The 16,274-nt window shown below is 39.8% G+C and overlaps 2 protein-coding genes across 3 annotated transcripts in view; both read left to right on the top strand.

The window, feature by feature from the left end:
• Positions 1-16,274, top strand: part of CLEC16A (C-type lectin domain containing 16A) — a 164,474-nt gene that overhangs the window by 56,844 nt on the left and 91,356 nt on the right. The gene's annotated exons all lie outside the window — the stretch shown is intronic.
• CIITA (class II major histocompatibility complex transactivator) overlaps positions 1-16,274 on the top strand; it is a 44,131-nt gene that overhangs the window by 19,811 nt on the left and 8,046 nt on the right. For both annotated transcript variants that reach the window (XM_065851170.2, XM_071814977.1), the window contains exons 4-15: positions 1,271-1,414; positions 3,125-3,253; positions 3,661-3,720; positions 5,007-5,090; positions 5,691-5,750; positions 7,881-8,030; positions 9,221-9,361; positions 9,500-9,556; positions 11,557-11,622; positions 12,082-13,789; positions 13,893-14,066; positions 15,018-15,089. In XM_065851170.2, coding sequence (XP_065707242.2) covers positions 1,271-1,414; positions 3,125-3,253; positions 3,661-3,720; positions 5,007-5,090; positions 5,691-5,750; positions 7,881-8,030; positions 9,221-9,361; positions 9,500-9,556; positions 11,557-11,622; positions 12,082-13,789; positions 13,893-14,066; positions 15,018-15,089 — 2,845 coding nt within the window. The remainder of the gene's footprint in view (positions 1-1,270; positions 1,415-3,124; positions 3,254-3,660; positions 3,721-5,006; positions 5,091-5,690; positions 5,751-7,880; positions 8,031-9,220; positions 9,362-9,499; positions 9,557-11,556; positions 11,623-12,081; positions 13,790-13,892; positions 14,067-15,017; positions 15,090-16,274) is intronic.

Below are 16,274 nucleotides of genomic sequence, written 5' to 3'. Positions count from 1 at the left end.
TTGATGGTACAGCAGGTTGCTCCACATTTGCATACCTCAGGGATCAGACGTGTAGCTGGGGACAGCAAGAACATTCTGCTACAGGCAGAACATCTAGAGCATGTTACAGCTGTCCTTCGTTGCAAAGGATGCTACTTGATGCCAAGCTGAAACTTTTCATGGCTGTGGTGTATGGACATCTATTTTAACAGCATGTGGTCTGGAAATGTTGCTGGTTATTCATTTCATGCTGGCATCTCAGTACTATGGTGGAGTAAATCACTTGGATTGCCAGCCCGGTTGCCATTCCTATCAGTGATCTGTAAACACTGAGGAGCAAATATTTGGTTTTCAGATAGTTTAATAAAGACAATGAATAAGCAACAAGTAGTGTTATTCCACTACCTGCAGAATATCCAGGAAGAATGTCTGTGTTTATTCTAGTGCCTACTGCAGTAACTGGAAGGAAATAGAAGGGATTTTAAAAGAGGTGGAGGAAGAGATAAACTTTATGAAGAAAGACAGCTAGAGCAATCTAAGCGGTTCTCATTTAAGCGTGGGTGGCTGGGGCAGGGAGCACACTGGATCAGTCAAATTTATCTGGTACTGTATGGCACTCTGCTTGGAAGGCTGTGCTGATTCCCAGCTCATGAGTAGGAACACATATGAGTTCTGAGGGTGAGAGAAAATTGACTACAAAATCAGTGTGATAGATTCCAAAATGTCAGTGAGTGCCCTTTTACCAGAAACTAATTCCCAAGGTGACCATGCCATTTTGTACGCGAACAACCAGATGGTTTGAGAAAGAATGATATAAAATAAGTGTTCTACCTTTCACTGTTCCTTCTTGTGCAGAGGAGATGTCTCCTAGTGCCATCTCCAGGGCTTATGAACTGGGTGTAGCATTCCAGCCAGAAGCTCCTTTCCCTGAGAAGAAGTTGTCCTGACAGTAAAGAACGGGATTCTTCTTCCATCCTGTTCACTGCTGTCTTCTCATGGAGTTGTGATTTATTCAATATTTGATGTTTTTAGTCCAGGTGGTCAGACTGCAGTACCCACTGCCCTGATTGGAGTGAAAAATAGGTAAGTCTAATTGCAAGCTGTATCTGGATCTATAAATTTAAGTAGCTCAGGGTTATAACTCAATGCAAAGACTTGGTAAGCAATACCGGTTCCACAGCCATCAGATCTCAATGTCATGTCAACAGAAAGCCACAGTGCAAGACTTGTAGTTTTGGTTGACAAAATCTGTGGCTTTGTCATAGCTAACTGTTTTACAATTTGATTTCAGACAGCAAGGGACAAATCATGGATTCAGCACTTCTGTCTGAGAATGGCTGTCTTGATTTGCTGCACAGTGACATCGATCCGTTGCATCTATATACTGTCCTTGATCCAAAGTCATCTGGAAATGAAGATGATGTCTTCTCTGTAGGTTAGTAAAACACTAAAAAAATACTTGATCAGTTTAGTCATCATGCCGTGAGTTATTACTGTCTCCTCTCAATTACATAGCCATATAATGGCAGTTTATCATGGTGGCTGGTCTAAATTCAGCAGACATCTGGTCTCACAACATGATAACTTTGTATCTGTATGTATAACAGTGACTGCTTACAGAAACGATCATTTTTTTTAAACTGTACATATTTACAACTTCCTGCACTGTCCCTCATCAAGGTGTGAGGCTAATGTGTTTGATTTGGATATCATTCATGGAAGTAATTTATTTGCAAACGTTTCTGTTGTAAGCTGGTCAAGTGTAATTGTCAACACTTATAGTTTCAAGCCAAAAGCTTTGCAAAAGGGAGACTTTTCAATGAGTTTGTGATGAAGCCAGTCTGCAAACAAACTAGCATTTCTAGAGCTTTCTGAGATCCTAAGGCACCAACACAATGGACTTTCACTGCCAGGTGCTGTTTTACAACTTCTGGGGGCACAGACCAATGATTCTGTGATTCTGTGATTCTGTGACAGGGGAGAAAGCAGAACGGCCAGGGTGTAAAGATGATAGGTTCTCGTACGTAAGTTCCTGCAGATAATCATATTAGGATGTTGCCCTGGCTTTCAAACTTTCTGCTCCTGCATTTGTGTGAAGGTTTGGGAACATTCTGCTCCCCCTGAGTCTGCTAGCATAAAAGTATGAAAGTGTATCTGTGCTGCTGGCTGTGTTGTGGAGCAATAGCTGAGCTCATTTTAAAGAAATAAGCAGGACTGTGGGTTGGAAGTGGCAATGAAATGAGAAGAACAGATGTACGCCAGGTTTGAAGTCCTATAGCTCTGTGCCCAACAGGTGTAAAACAATACCAAATTGGAGGATACCACTTCACATCCTTGTTGCTTTCATGAGTGACCAGCGTCAGCAGATACATGGGCAAATCGGTGGAGAACTGAGCGCCAGAATCTGGAATCATCTTTGTGATTAATTATTTTCCAGGCTGAGCTTTGCTTTCTCAACTTCTGACTGCTAGTAACACCCGCAGGAGCGTTTCTTCACTCCTGTGGCCTCACTGCTCAGTGACTGAAAGCAGGATGAATTAGGGATCAAGGGCTGACTTGTCATATCAGAGATGTTTCACTAATTTGAATGTGCTTTCAAGCCTTAGCAGTGTCTGAGGTGATAGTGATAAATTGAACACTGTCAGGACATGGTGCCAGTAACTGGAAACTGAACATCTCTGCTGTGAAGACATTACTGTGGTCCTGGGTGTGTGTTTGGCCTTGGCCAACTAGCAGCTTCACAGGGAATTTGTAACTGCAGTTCAGGGGTTAGTGTGCACCCAGCATCATTCTGAACAGGAGTTTGGATGGTACCGCCGTGGCCTAAAGAATGAGAAGGTTTAATAGTATGGATGAATCCGGGCCATGTGTGTAGGCCTTAGTGTCATAGAACAGATTCTGGAGCTGTTTTATTTACTAGGAGAAATAATGTCTCAGTGTTTAGCAAAAGAGGAGTGTTGATGTCTGGGTGACTATAAATTACTGAGAGTTCTGTTCTGTTCCTGTTTAGCCAACACACAACGAAGAGCCAAAACCTTGCACTGAAGTAACCAGTCTGCCTTTTCTGTGTGTCCTGCTATCTGTTTTTTTTAACTCCTTGCTTGTGGCATTCATTGAGCTGATGTGTACTCCTTTTTAATTCTAGATCCTGAAGTTGATGCCAACAATAATGATCAGGTTAATAATATGGATTTCCCATATGCACTGGAAAATGGTGAAAATGGGGATGAATTGTATCTCTGTTCCAACACTAGAGACGCCTACGCAAGAATAGGTATGAAAGCAATTTTTGTTTTTTAAATCATTGTTTTCCAATCGCTTGCTATAGCTATTTCTTACAAATTCCATTTTCAATGTAAACCAGTGTCATATACTCAAGTGGCTGGTCCATCTAGCCAGAGTACCTAAACCTGTGTATGGTGGGGAAACAGATGAACAGTAGCTTGTGGTTCTTGGGGGAAAATCTCTCTATTAATGGCTCCTTCTGCTTAATACTTCCTGTCTCAACTTCTCCTTTCTCATGTTCTTTATTTCCTGAACAATTTACAAGAAAAACTTAATTTAACTCTTCAGTTTCATTTGTACTGCAGAATTCTGTTAATGATGGTAAGCTTCGAAGAGCTTGGCTGTGAAATTCACTGTGTCATTACTGTGTTCCTTTTTCTTTTTCCTTCTTGCTAGCTGAATTAGCAGAATATGTGCTCAAAGATCATCAGGAGAAGCTGATAGAAGATGCTTTTGGTGAGATTTATGTGGCAAATTTGAATTTTCTCCTTGAGTGTGTTCTGGCTAACATCTGCACTGTACTTCACCCCCAAAAATCAGACACCAGTAAAGTTTCTATACATCTGGTATCCCTCTTTTTTCCCCTGGGAACTGTGTCCCAGGATTTTCTTGGCAAATGTTGAGGATTCTCTGTATTTTTGCAGCCTTTTCTCAAAGATGGCAATTTTATTTCTGATCACTTCAGCATGGCCATAGTGCATGCATAGCATAACTGCCTAGTACAGTATGTGCCCTCAATTAGCATCAGACTCTTTCTGAGCACAGCATGGATGATATATGTAAGTTCATTAAATCTGACCCACCCAGAGAACCTTGCATGTGTATAAATGGAGTTCCTGCACACTTATTTCTGTCCAGGATGCACAGACCTGCCTGAGGAAGCATGTCAAATTTCACTTCTCTCCCTCGTCACTGCAGCACTTGTATAATACACCCATAGTAAATGATTCCTTCTTTTGGTGCTTGACCAGAGATAATTGCTTGACTTCTGGTATAAAATCATTGTTTTGGTAGTGGCATAAATGCAGCTGTTTGCTATTTCAGAATATATATATTAATATTTGGCCATTGGGAAATGTGTAGAATCAGAAAAATTCACAGAATCTGTATATACCCTGTTTTATGTTTGGGCAAGGAAATTTGGAACAACTTACCAAAGGTCAGTCCTTACTCAGGACAATTCTGACTTCTAAAATGCTTTTTCTTGCTCCCTGGTGTGTTTAGAATTTGAGGGTTTTTGCACCTAATGACAAAATTTATATTGGTTTTAAAGGAAACAAGATACAATACTTAAGTATTTGCAGTAGAAGAATGGTATGGATAACTTCACAGTTCTTACAAAACAAAATATAAAATCTGTTGAGAACCCCTTACTCTGTCTCTTAGAAACTAACCCTTTTCATATAAAAATAAGTAACTTTATGCTGTGATGTTTTATCCTTTGCCCATCATTAGAGCATTGAGAAGCACTGATGTTTTATTAACCACTGAATTGGTGACAGTAGATTAATATTTTGCCATTCAGAAACTAAGACTGGGTGACAGAATCTGTATTCATAGCTCAGTGGGCTTTCTAAATCTTAATGATGTGGATATGTGTTTTATCGCATTATTTTTTTTCATCTTTTGTTTGGAACATATTTCATCTTTGCCTGTTGGTGTGTTTCTCTTGCTTTTACCTCTTTCTGTAATTTTTCTAGGATAACAAAGGTTGACATTTGGCAATATTTCATGTTTTTTAGCAGGGAACCTTATTTGGGATGAAATTACTGCTGAAAACACAGAGAAATTTACTGACATAAAGATGCAGAAATGTCACAAACGACGTAAGTGAAAAACAGTGAGAGTTTGAAAGGCTGTAGTGTTTGAATCCTAAATCTGCATTATGGTGCTTTGGTTTTAACACAGCCTCAGTGCATCTCTCATGTAGTTCTTCACTGATACAACCAGATGTGCTTCTCCTGATTTTGCTTATCCTGTTTGGGCTGGAAGTGAGAACAACTCCCCCAAGCACATTCTTTACAATTCACAGATTTTTTTTTTCCTCTAACATGACATTAAGCATGTCATGTTTCTTCCCTTTTTTAATCATCTGTGTGACAATGTTAACTTTGTTTTCAGTGTACCTATAGCTTAGCAAGCATTAGCTGAATAATTCCCTCTTTAATAGTGAGCACAACAGCAAAAATCTTTGATTACTGGCACAAAAATCTTGCAGCCTAATTGAAATTTCACATAGTAAAATAATGTGAAGCTTTTCACATTCATGTTTTATATATTAGACGTGTACAGTTCTGAAATAGCTGAATTGAAACTCCTACCACCCCCTTCTACTTTAAAAAGTTTAAATAAGTTTCCACGGTGGAAACTTAAAATTACCAAACTGGTTCAATTTTGATCACTTACCGTCTCCATTTTTCTTTCAGCCTTCTTAGGCTCTGCAGAGAGTTGCTCTGAAGCCTCAGAACCCAAATACAAGAAAATGGGTAAGTTATTGGCTGAATAGGAAAATATTATTGAACATGTATTGTGTTGTGTTCCAAAGTCTCATCCTGTGTTAGGTATTGGAACTCTACCTTCTAGGGAAAGTTTGCTCTCGCAGGTTTGATGTTACAGCATTTTTGTGCATTTTCATGTTTCTACTTCCAGCAGAGTGGAAATCACTGTAGAATCACATTCTTATCACACACCTCTGGCTAATTCATGATGCACCAAATCCGTGCCCTCTCATCAGTACATGCATCTTATGACCAGCTATGTGGTAGCCTGCAAACAGTATGCTTGGAAGGCACACTGTCCTGCTGGCTGACAGAAAACTTCCTTAGCATCAGCAGCACAGCGGAACTTTTCTAAATCCATCAGAGAGAAGGAAGCAGAACAATGGAGAACTGAATGGTGCCAAACTTTATAATTTCTATTGTGTACACCTTTTGTTTATGCTGGGTAATGTGACTGGGGCCGTAGTTTGGCATTTCCTGGGTTTGACTCTCTTTTAAGTGCGACACCTTTTATCTTCTTAAATTCCTTTATAGATTTGGCACTTTTTAAAGCCTATATTTATGCCACACTAACAATGCAAGTTTTCAGTAAGGAAATGGCACATCAGTTCCTGTTTAAAAGAAAACCAAAACCAAAACAGAAAAACTGCCTCACCCTACAGAGCTTGAATTCCAGTGTACACTGTCATCTCAGAGCTAACAGGGGCTGTGGCAAGATGTGCCCATCCTTTTCCCGAAAGTGCTCAGAGTATTATCATTCTCTCTACCTTGCTTGACCCAATGAAGGTGCCTAGGGAAGGAATCTATACGTAAGATACTATAAGAACTGGGTACAAAAACTCCAATTGACAGAAAGACGAGGTACATGACAAAATCAGGAATTTGTTTAACCTGTCATAAAATGTGTCACAGTATGACCCTGCATAGGCACATACATCAGCTCTTCAGAAGTGTAAGGCTATCTATGGTAAAGTTCAGAGTGGTAAGCCAAGGATGAGAGTCGTTCAAAGGAACTGAAGGAAATTAAACTTTGGATGTGCCTGACTCTTTGTGGCTAGCTATAACAGCACCTGATCTGATCTGAGTGTAGCAACGCAACAATCCTTGGATAGGAAATCACATGGGAATTCCACATGCTGATTTACATACAAGCTGAAAACACTTTTAGAAGTCTCTTTTTATACCACAATAAAAATGAGAGATTCCTGTAACAAAATAATACATCAGTTCCCGATAAAGAACATAAACAGGTCCCACCTTAAAGAGCTTGCATTCCAGGTGTACACTATAGTGGCACAAAACTCACACAGGTTTGTAGCTCCTGATAAAACATTAGACCGCAGAATGTGATTAAATAGAAACTTAATTGTTGCTGCTGGACCTGGCAGGGGGAAGAAAAGTTAAACCAACTCTGAGAATAAGGGTGTGGCAAAACCAAGGAAACTAGCAAACTAGTTCAATATACCAAGTGTATCTTACTTGATTTGTAAGAAGCTTGTGATTAGCAGATGAAACCACACAATGCACGTGAGCGTCGCTCCCAGTTTGTCTTCTTGGAAAAATAACACAAGTGCTGCAGGGAAGTTGCATCTCTTAACACTCAGGTGTTTGTGACTGTTCCTTGGGAAACCCTCCTAACACAGACTAGTTATCCTTACAAGCACTGTCGTGTCTAAGTAGAGAGTCAAGGTCCTCAATTGTCCTTGAGCCTGCACAAGATTAAGGTAACTGTGCTTGGGAAACTTAGTACAGCCAATGTAAGACCTTGTCATGTCTTATCTGTCAATCATCCGTGTGTAAGATCATTTACATCTAAACACATCTGAAGGTTTCTAGGAAGAAGGTGGGCCAGGAAGGATGAAGAAAATGAAAAGAGCGAACTACTGGGAAAAAAAAAAAAAAGTGTTTTTCTACAGAGTTTCATAAATCCAGTTTAGATTTTAAGACTTGAGTAAATTTCAGAAAGCTTTGTGAATTGTTCTTGCTTTTGGAAAACCGAAACACAACTGATCAGATTTAAGTGGTTTATGGTATCTATTGAGACCTCTTCTTTGGGCCCCTGAACTTCCAGCAATGAAATAACTTTCTCCTTTTGTTTTGCCTTTTTTTGTTTTCAAGTGGAAGGCCCTGCCGTGCCTGCAGGGAATGGCAGTTTCTTAGCTATGCCTCCCCACAGCCATCCAGCCGGCTCCACCTCACTAACTAACCAGTACATGTCCTTTTCTGTTCCTGCTGCCAACGTGTTGGAAAGAAGTTTTGTAATTCCTGGTATGTACAGTAAGCTGTAGGTGTGCATCTGTACACAGGTGGATTTATACAAGGGGAACGCTCTTATAAATCTGATCCTTGACCATGAACAGTGGCAGGGAAAACAAGTATGGCAGCTGTTTCAATCAAGCACTATAAAGTGTGGCAGTCACTAAAAGAATGCAGACTATTCAAAGGAAATCAGAAGTGCATTGCCCCTATGAAACAGAATGAGTCTTACATTTAATTGGTGAAGTGCAGGTTAATAAATAAGATAATGGAGTTACTTACTATGTGGTAATCTATATACTTGTCTTAAGAATAGGAAATCACAAAAATTTCATTAATAAATTTTAGTTTAGTTCCAAATTGTTCTTCATCCAGAGGTTTGTAAAGGACTGCGGGATAATGGTATTTGCAATAGTAGAGCAAAATTTAGGTTGTAATTTTGTTCACAAAAACTGAGTACTAATCCAGACGATGGGCTGTGTAGCCCCCTTGCCTTGATCATGTTGTGGAGCAGAGGGCCCCATGGTACACCTGCAAGTGCTAGTGACAAAGGCACAATTCAACACCTTTCACTCTTAATCTATGCTGGAAAGGAACCAAAAAGCAGTGGATAAGTTAGAAGCCTTGAAGTATCTGATGTTAGCTGAAGCAGCACAAAGTAGCAGAAGAAATTCTGTCACACCTACAGAAACTCAGAGCTATGGCTGATTAAATTGCAAGCACTGCATCATCAAAAAAACTTTCCAGTGCAGGTTCAGAGGGAAGAAGCTTGCTGGCTGTGAGTACATGCTGTGTGTGCAGTAATGTGGGAAAGATATAGTGTGAAGGATGGTAAAATTCATTCAGATACATAATATTTACACATTTTCTCTCTTCTGTATCTGTGGGCCATAAATTTACAGTCTTTGCTTAAAGCACTTTTCCTTATGTTAATAAAATTTCTCTTTGTAGTATCAAACCCCAGTATCATTAAAAGCTGGGTAGTCCCTTGTATTTCACATTTGCCATACATTTTAAGAGTTTTTGTTTAGTGGATTCTATGGACCTAATTAATTCTGGTTCATGACCTTTCCACTGGGAATATTTGCCCAGAAGCTGCCAGAGAGCATAAGTAGCTTAGAGAAAGCCTTTTATTTCTTAGAAACTTTTAGAAACCTAGAGCCTTTAAAAACAGAAGAGTAATTACTCGGTATTCATTTCAGGATCATCAACACCTTTGATTCCAGAGTGTCTACCTGTCAGCACAGAAGGGAGCCAAGAGGACACAGACTTTGCAGATCCTCCTCAGCAGATACTTAACTTTGTTCTTGAAAGTGGCACATCTGATGTTATAATATATCCAGGTAAGAGCAATAACCCTTTATCCACATCAATAGGTAGAAAGTACTGGAAAATCAGGACTTTCAACGCAGTATGAAGTTTCCTCATATCAGTTACTGACAGCTATGATAGGCTGAAAACTATCATTTGTTTCTTGCCAGTGCTGACTTCTTCCATGGAAACGCTGGTATCCCCGAGTTTTCCTGCTAGCTTATGTGGTAAGTAGAAAATGAATTTTTATATATACAGTGCTTTGGATTGGGAGAGGGAGAATGTTGCTTCTACCCAAAGCCAATTCTCCTCTCCAGGCTTTACTCATATTGACCTTATTGAGGAAAATAAAAATCAATGGCGTTTCCTTCTTTGTATTGATCACTGGCTGCTTAGTCTAGTCCAAAACACAGAGCAGATAAAAGATTGAAAGCTACAGGTTCAGCTATATAGTAGCAGCCAAACCACTGTGTTTGCTATGAAGTCCAGTTTCTGGAAGAAGTCGTCTTGTCTAGTTAAAACAATACAGCAAACAATACAAAAGCCCATCAGAAGTGGAAGTTGTGCTGGTACTGACATGGCCTGAGTGTCTTAAACGCCTGGTGCTGGAAGCCAGACTGCAGTCAGCTCACATGCATGCCCCAAAACCAAAATTACGATGGCACATATAACTGAATACAGAAGCTTGATACACAGAAGGGCTTATAAGGAAATCAGAGCCTTGTTCAGGGGATAAGAGTCCCACCTGTGGTAGAAAACTTTCCTCAGACACTTTTCTTCCAGCCCTTAGAGGGCTCTTCGAACAGGGGGCTTGATTTCAGTGATTGATCAGTTCCCGATCTCAGTATGCCCTGGTGATCACAGTTGCTTGCAGCTTAGTACAAGTGTCTGTTGCCATCTGGTGGCAACCACCACCCGAAATAGCAACAAATACCCCCAGCTTTGGGGAAGTGTTTGTAGATAATACATACAATACTAATAATTCCAACTGATTTACAGCAGCACAACATATGTGAGTATGTCACAAACCTCAGAATTCCAAATGCAGCAGAAAAAATAGCACATAAGCTACCAAGCCAGTCTCTTTTCCTTTTAAAAATATTAACACCTGGTTGATTTGACAGTTGCTGCTTCCAATCTAAATGTCTCATTATAGCTTTTCTTGGTTTTCATTCTTCTTGGTTTTATTTAATGAAATAAATAATAAGCCAAAATCAGCCACTTGCTTGAAAACTGGCATGTCTCCTCTTTATTTAATATCTTAAGTTGTTTTTTTATTCTACAAGGAGTACTATTTCTATATCAAATGTATTCTTTCACTGGCAACAGCACTTGCTTATTAGAAATCTGCTAGAAGCAGCTCTGAACTCTAACCATTCCAACTGTTGCTGGTGTGCAGGGTAGGAATGGATTGGGTTTTTTTAACTACATTCTACTTCAAGATGAACCAAATATTATGATACTAAATACATTTGTACAGATTTAGGGAGATTAGGCTGTTTGGGGGTTTTGTGTGGTTTTTGTTTGTTTTTTCCATCTCTCTGCTGAGTGTGATTACCACAAGACTATTGAGGTTGAGTTTGTTACAGTGTTTTATCAATTTAAATTCTGTCCTGCGTCTGCAAAGATTTTCCTACCAAAAGTTTTCTCAAAACTAATACTCTGTCAGTAACAGTCTATAGAAAACATGCTTTCTCTGAAAAACTCCCAATTTCTTTGTGTATGGCAGACACTGCTCATCTGGCCAGGTGCAGAGGTCTGCAGTAGTTTGAAACCAGGCAAAAAGAAAAACGGACAGTGACAGTACTTCATCAGGAAGAATAATGGGTAAATTCACACTTAATGCTTGGTCACAGGTGTAGAATAACAAAAGGATGCTATTGCTTTGGATGACATAAAGAAATGAATGTGAATTTGTGCACAACACTGACATTTGAAAAGAACAGCGGATGTCACCTTGTTGTGATAGGTCTTCTGCTTCATACCACTGTTGGTCATCTTGTTTGGTGTCGTACTGCCTGTAGCAGGTTGTGTCAGCTGAATCGGACTTCTCTGAGGATTTTTTCTCCTTTCCCTCGTAAAACAAACAAGATATCTCTTTCTCTGTAGGATACATAATTTATGTTGCAATGAACTCAAAAATTTGCATTAGCCCTACTGTTAAAATTAGTGAAGCAGCATCAATGACCATCTAGGTGTTTTCAATCAGATCGTTTTGTTTCTCCAGGTTTGGAAATGTTCAAAGAAGTCCGAGTTCCCCTAATTCCTTCTGAAGAACCTCCCAAAAGACCAAGTGAGTTTAGATCTCTCAAGCTTAAAACTTCCAGTATTTTTTCCTAATTTTTCTGTGTTTCTTTCCATACAGAAAAGCTACTTTTTGTAGTAATTGTCATTGAACAATTTGTGAAACTGTTACAAGTGTCTGAGCACAATTCCTGTTTTTAAGATGTTAGACTTGCCTACTTTTAGATATCTGGCTGTAGTACCTACTTAGGAGGTCAGTGTACTTAGCTGTTTTTATCAGATGTGTAGGTACCTTCAGAATTATTCAGTTCCTAGGTCTAAAAGTGTCTATTGTGCCTGCACTCCTAATTTGAGTACCTGCAGTTGCATGGGATAAATCCTGACCTACATGCTTTATGGGAATTGATGTATTTTGACCATATTATAATTAGTACTTAAGCCACTCTGAAGCAACAGTGTGATTTGTGGACTGGTTTCTTCAGTTTGTGTGTGCTTTTTACTTCCTTAGAGCCAGTGGAAGCTTTCCGTGCATCACTTATGGAATATTTCCGAGATGTGTGCAAGTCTGTGGCCATGGAGCGTGAAGTAGCTCTTGATCACCTGTTTATTGATGGGACACTTGTTCAGAACCAAACTGAAACCAAGACTGGGAAGAACAGCATAAAAACAATGGAAAAGGAGCTGGTAACTTGCAGTCTGCAAGGAAAGGAAAAAGCAGCTCTTACAAGAAGCCAAATATTTCAGATCCCGGGAGGTAAAGACTTAGAGACTAAAGTGATTGTGGTGCTGGGAAAAGCAGGAATGGGCAAAAGCATTCTTGTCCAGAAGATCTGCCAGGACTGGTCCAGTGGAGAGCTTTCTCAGTTTGAATTTGTATTTTGGTTTGACTGCAAACAAATAAGCTTGCCTGAGAAGCGATACAGCTTGAAGGATCTGCTGCTTGATTTTTTTGTAAAACCTCAAGAGGGAAGCAAAGAGATCTTTGAGTATATATTGCAAAATCCTGCTAAAGTCCTCCTGGCTTTTGATGGTTTTGAAGGGTTGCACGATCATGAGAATTTTCCCCGTTGCTCGGCCAGCCAGCCTGAAAAAGCCTTGTTCAGCGTCAAGGAGCTGCTTTCAGGACTCATCCAAAAGAAGATCCTCAATGGTTGTACTTTATTACTTACAGCAAGACCAAAAGACAAGGTGTACCAGTTTGTGTCCAAAGTGGATAAGACCATTGAATTAGTAGGATTTTCCCCTCAGCAGAGGGAATTGTACATAACCAAATACTTTGAAGGATTACGCTACTGTGATAATGCACTGAACTTAATCAAGGAGCGTGAGTACCTGTTCAGTCATTGTTACAGCCCTGTTATGTGCAGATTTGTTTGTTTTCTGTGTGAGACAGTACTTGAAACTGGAGACAAAAACCTTCCTTCAACTCTTACTACAGTCTTCCTGAAATTTGTTCAGCAAAAGATGATGCCTATGCAAACAGATGTTACGGCCCTGCAAAATCAAGAGAGTCTTGCTACACTAGCCCGTCTAGCCTGGCACCTTGGAGAAAAGCACCAAAGTGCCTTGAAAAGTGATCTTCTTCCTTCTAAGGAAGTTAAAGAGTTTGCTCTGAAACATGGATTTTTCCTGCCATTTGCATTCCCCAACCATTCAGATGCTGGAGAAGAGGAATTTGGGAACACATTCTCTGATTTTGTCATTCAGAATTTCTTGGGTGCGCTTCACCTTATGTTAGCAGAAGAGATCAAGGATAAAAGTCTAACAAAGTACCTGTCTTTTCCATCCAAGAAGAAAAAACCTTATAACTGGTTAGATTTAGTGCCTCGATTTTTGGCTGGATTGTTGTTCCTCCAGGATGACCCCTGCTTCTGCTGCCTTTCAAATAAAGATGTAAAACAATCAACCAAGAAGCAGAAAACACTCTTGAAGTACATTAAAAGGCTGCAAATAAATGAGCTCTGTCCAGAGAGGTTACTCGAGCTCTTCCATTGTATTTATGAAACACAAAGCAGTTATCTTTTTCAGCACGTGGCCTTAAGGCTCAAGCCAGACCTGTCTTTTCTGGGCATAGTTCTTACTCCACCTGATGTCCATGTACTGCACTCTGTTTTAAAAAGGTCAAGAAAAGAGTTTTCCTTGGATTTGCGAAACAGCAGCATTGACATACAAGGGCTGAAAGACTTGGTCGGCCTAACGAACGTGGCATCATTCAGGTTGGTCATTCCTTGCAGATAGTAGACATCTATATGTAGATGACATTTTTATGCAACAATAGCAGTCATATCTATTGATTTTGCATGTTTTGCCACTTCACAGGGCCTCCCTCAGTGATACCGTCAGGCTTTGGAAGTCTTTAGAACAGACAAAAGACTATGAACTGCTGAGAGCATCGACAGAGAAGTTTGTTCTTGATCCCTTTAAGGCAAAGACAATGAAGGACATCAGTGACCTTTCAGACCTGGTAGAGATACAGGAGAAGATGATCAATTGGTAGGCTCATTTGTGATCAAAGGTCCTCTTAAAATACTAGTGATTTAAGAAAATGTGGGTTCACTGATGGTGCTGGAGAGTGGGGTCCTCTGCTTGTCCAAAGGAGCCATAACTAAGGCTGCACAAGCTCCTGGACCATCCCAGAGTCTCCCACCCCAGCGTGTGGTGGTTGTCATGGCCGGAGGAGCAATGACAGCAACATGCAGAATTTGTATTAAAATTGCCAATAGAAAAGCCAGCTGTCATTTTTTTCTTCAGTTTTCTTTTTGCCCTCTGAGCACGCTACCTTCTAATTGCTTTCAGTTATATAACTTGGGATAACTGATTTGTCCCCCTTGTAGCACCTGGGCCATAAATGAAGGATTGTTTTGCACCGGTCACAAATTACCTGAGTCAGTCCTTCAGCTCAGGGTGTAAAAGCTTGTGTTACGTGATCTATAAACCCTGGGTTTCATCCCTGCTCATGACGTGGCTGGGAGATGGGTTGCAATTCAAAGTATGCACAAGTATTTTGGTGTTTTGGGGTTGTTGGTTGGTTTTTGTTTGGTTGGTTTGTTGGTGGGTTTTTGTTGTTGCTGTTGTTTGTTTGTTTTCTCCTTTTTAAAAAATGTAACTAAAAATGATGACTTAATTTTAACAAGGGCAGAATATTTTTAATAAAATGCACACCAAATAAAATCATGTTTGACAGAAAATCCTTCATTTAGAGGAGAGTATTTTTAAGTTTTATTGGAAAAAGAGCAAATGACTGCACTATGGAAAGTACTTATCAGATTGAAATCAATTGAATGAAGAAAGAGTGCAGCAGAAGTTATTCTGAAATTTCCTCGTTCCTCAGTTAACTCAGCAATGGTTTATCTCCTGTAAATTTTTACTAAGAAATTATCTGTAAGGCACTATTTTATTCACTAAAATATTTCTCATGCTCTGGTTCTGCTGTGATTTATTTAGTGTGCAAGATGCATCTGGTTGCAGCAGCTATGAAATTCCTGCCATCAAAAACCTCAGAAAACTAGAATTTGCGTAAGTGCTGTTCCTCTCTGCTGACTGATACATAATTACATTGCAGACTGAGAAAAGTCGTGGATGTTGGCTACAGTCATTGAGCTGGTGTATAGTTAGTTGATGGTAAAGCATTAAGTAAACATCATTTATTTCTATTTTTCTTTTCTCAACTAGATTTATTAAGTTACGGACAAAACTCAAAAAACGTCATTTCTGGCTCCTATGGTGATACGGATCAACATGGTTGTACCAATTTGTTTTGATTTTACTACAAGTTGGCTCCTTATCACCAGGTGTAGATCTTGTGCCACAGGGTATAAAATATCTTCACTGTGATCCAACTGCCTGGGAAATCTTTCTTCCCCAGAAATGCTCAACTTTTCTATCTGAGTCTTCTGACATAATTTGCTGCCCTGTCAGAGCTTAGGCTGTGAGAGAATAAGGTCAGAGAATGCCTCCCAAATAAAATATTTAGCACGGTTTTCCTGGAAGAAGGAAGATTGACTTGGAAACACTGACTTTAAAAATGAGCTGTAGTAACACTTCTTTTTTCCCCACAAACTGTAAGCAGCCTCCAAGGTCATTGTATTGCTTAAAACATCCTGCTATCGCGTGTGAGTTAATTTGGACAGAAATCACACCAGCGCAATGGAGAATTCTCATCAGGTCGTCTTCTGTTTCCTGCTTTTCATATCTGACCCAGTCTAGAACTGTTATGCTTGGCCTCACTTCTGATTTGATGCTGCTTTCTCGTCTTGTTTTCCTCTCCTACTTTCCCTTTATTTTAAATTTTTGGTTAAAATTCCAATCCTATTAACTTGACTGAACTTGTGATACCAAGGAAACTCCAAATCAGAAGTTAGCATCTGAGGGACAAATGTTGGAGCTGGAGGATTGAAGTTCAACTTATGCTTTAAGCTGCAGTAAAATGTTGATCTGAAGTTAGTCTAGATTGCCAATGGGGAGAGGAATAATTTTTTTCATCTCCATTATCAATATTGTAATAGTTAAAATGAAAAACCTGGGGGTGGGAAGAGAAAGAACAGAAATACAGGGATCTAGAAGAAGTGAGATGAGTCTTGCAAAGAGTAACAAGAAAGTGGTAAATGGAGGTATGGCTGCTTCTGTGCAAGCAGCTCTGCTCTGTCTGACCTTGGCCTTGGGGGGTCCTCGTCTGGAGGCTTCACAGCAGAAATCCTTGCT

Source organism: Patagioenas fasciata, chromosome 15 (assembly GCF_037038585.1).
Source record: "Patagioenas fasciata isolate bPatFas1 chromosome 15, bPatFas1.hap1, whole genome shotgun sequence".
NCBI classification, from domain to species: Eukaryota; Metazoa; Chordata; class Aves; order Columbiformes; family Columbidae; genus Patagioenas; species Patagioenas fasciata.
Note: the sequence above shows the minus strand (reverse complement) of the source record. Positions and strands in the feature narration are given on the sequence as shown.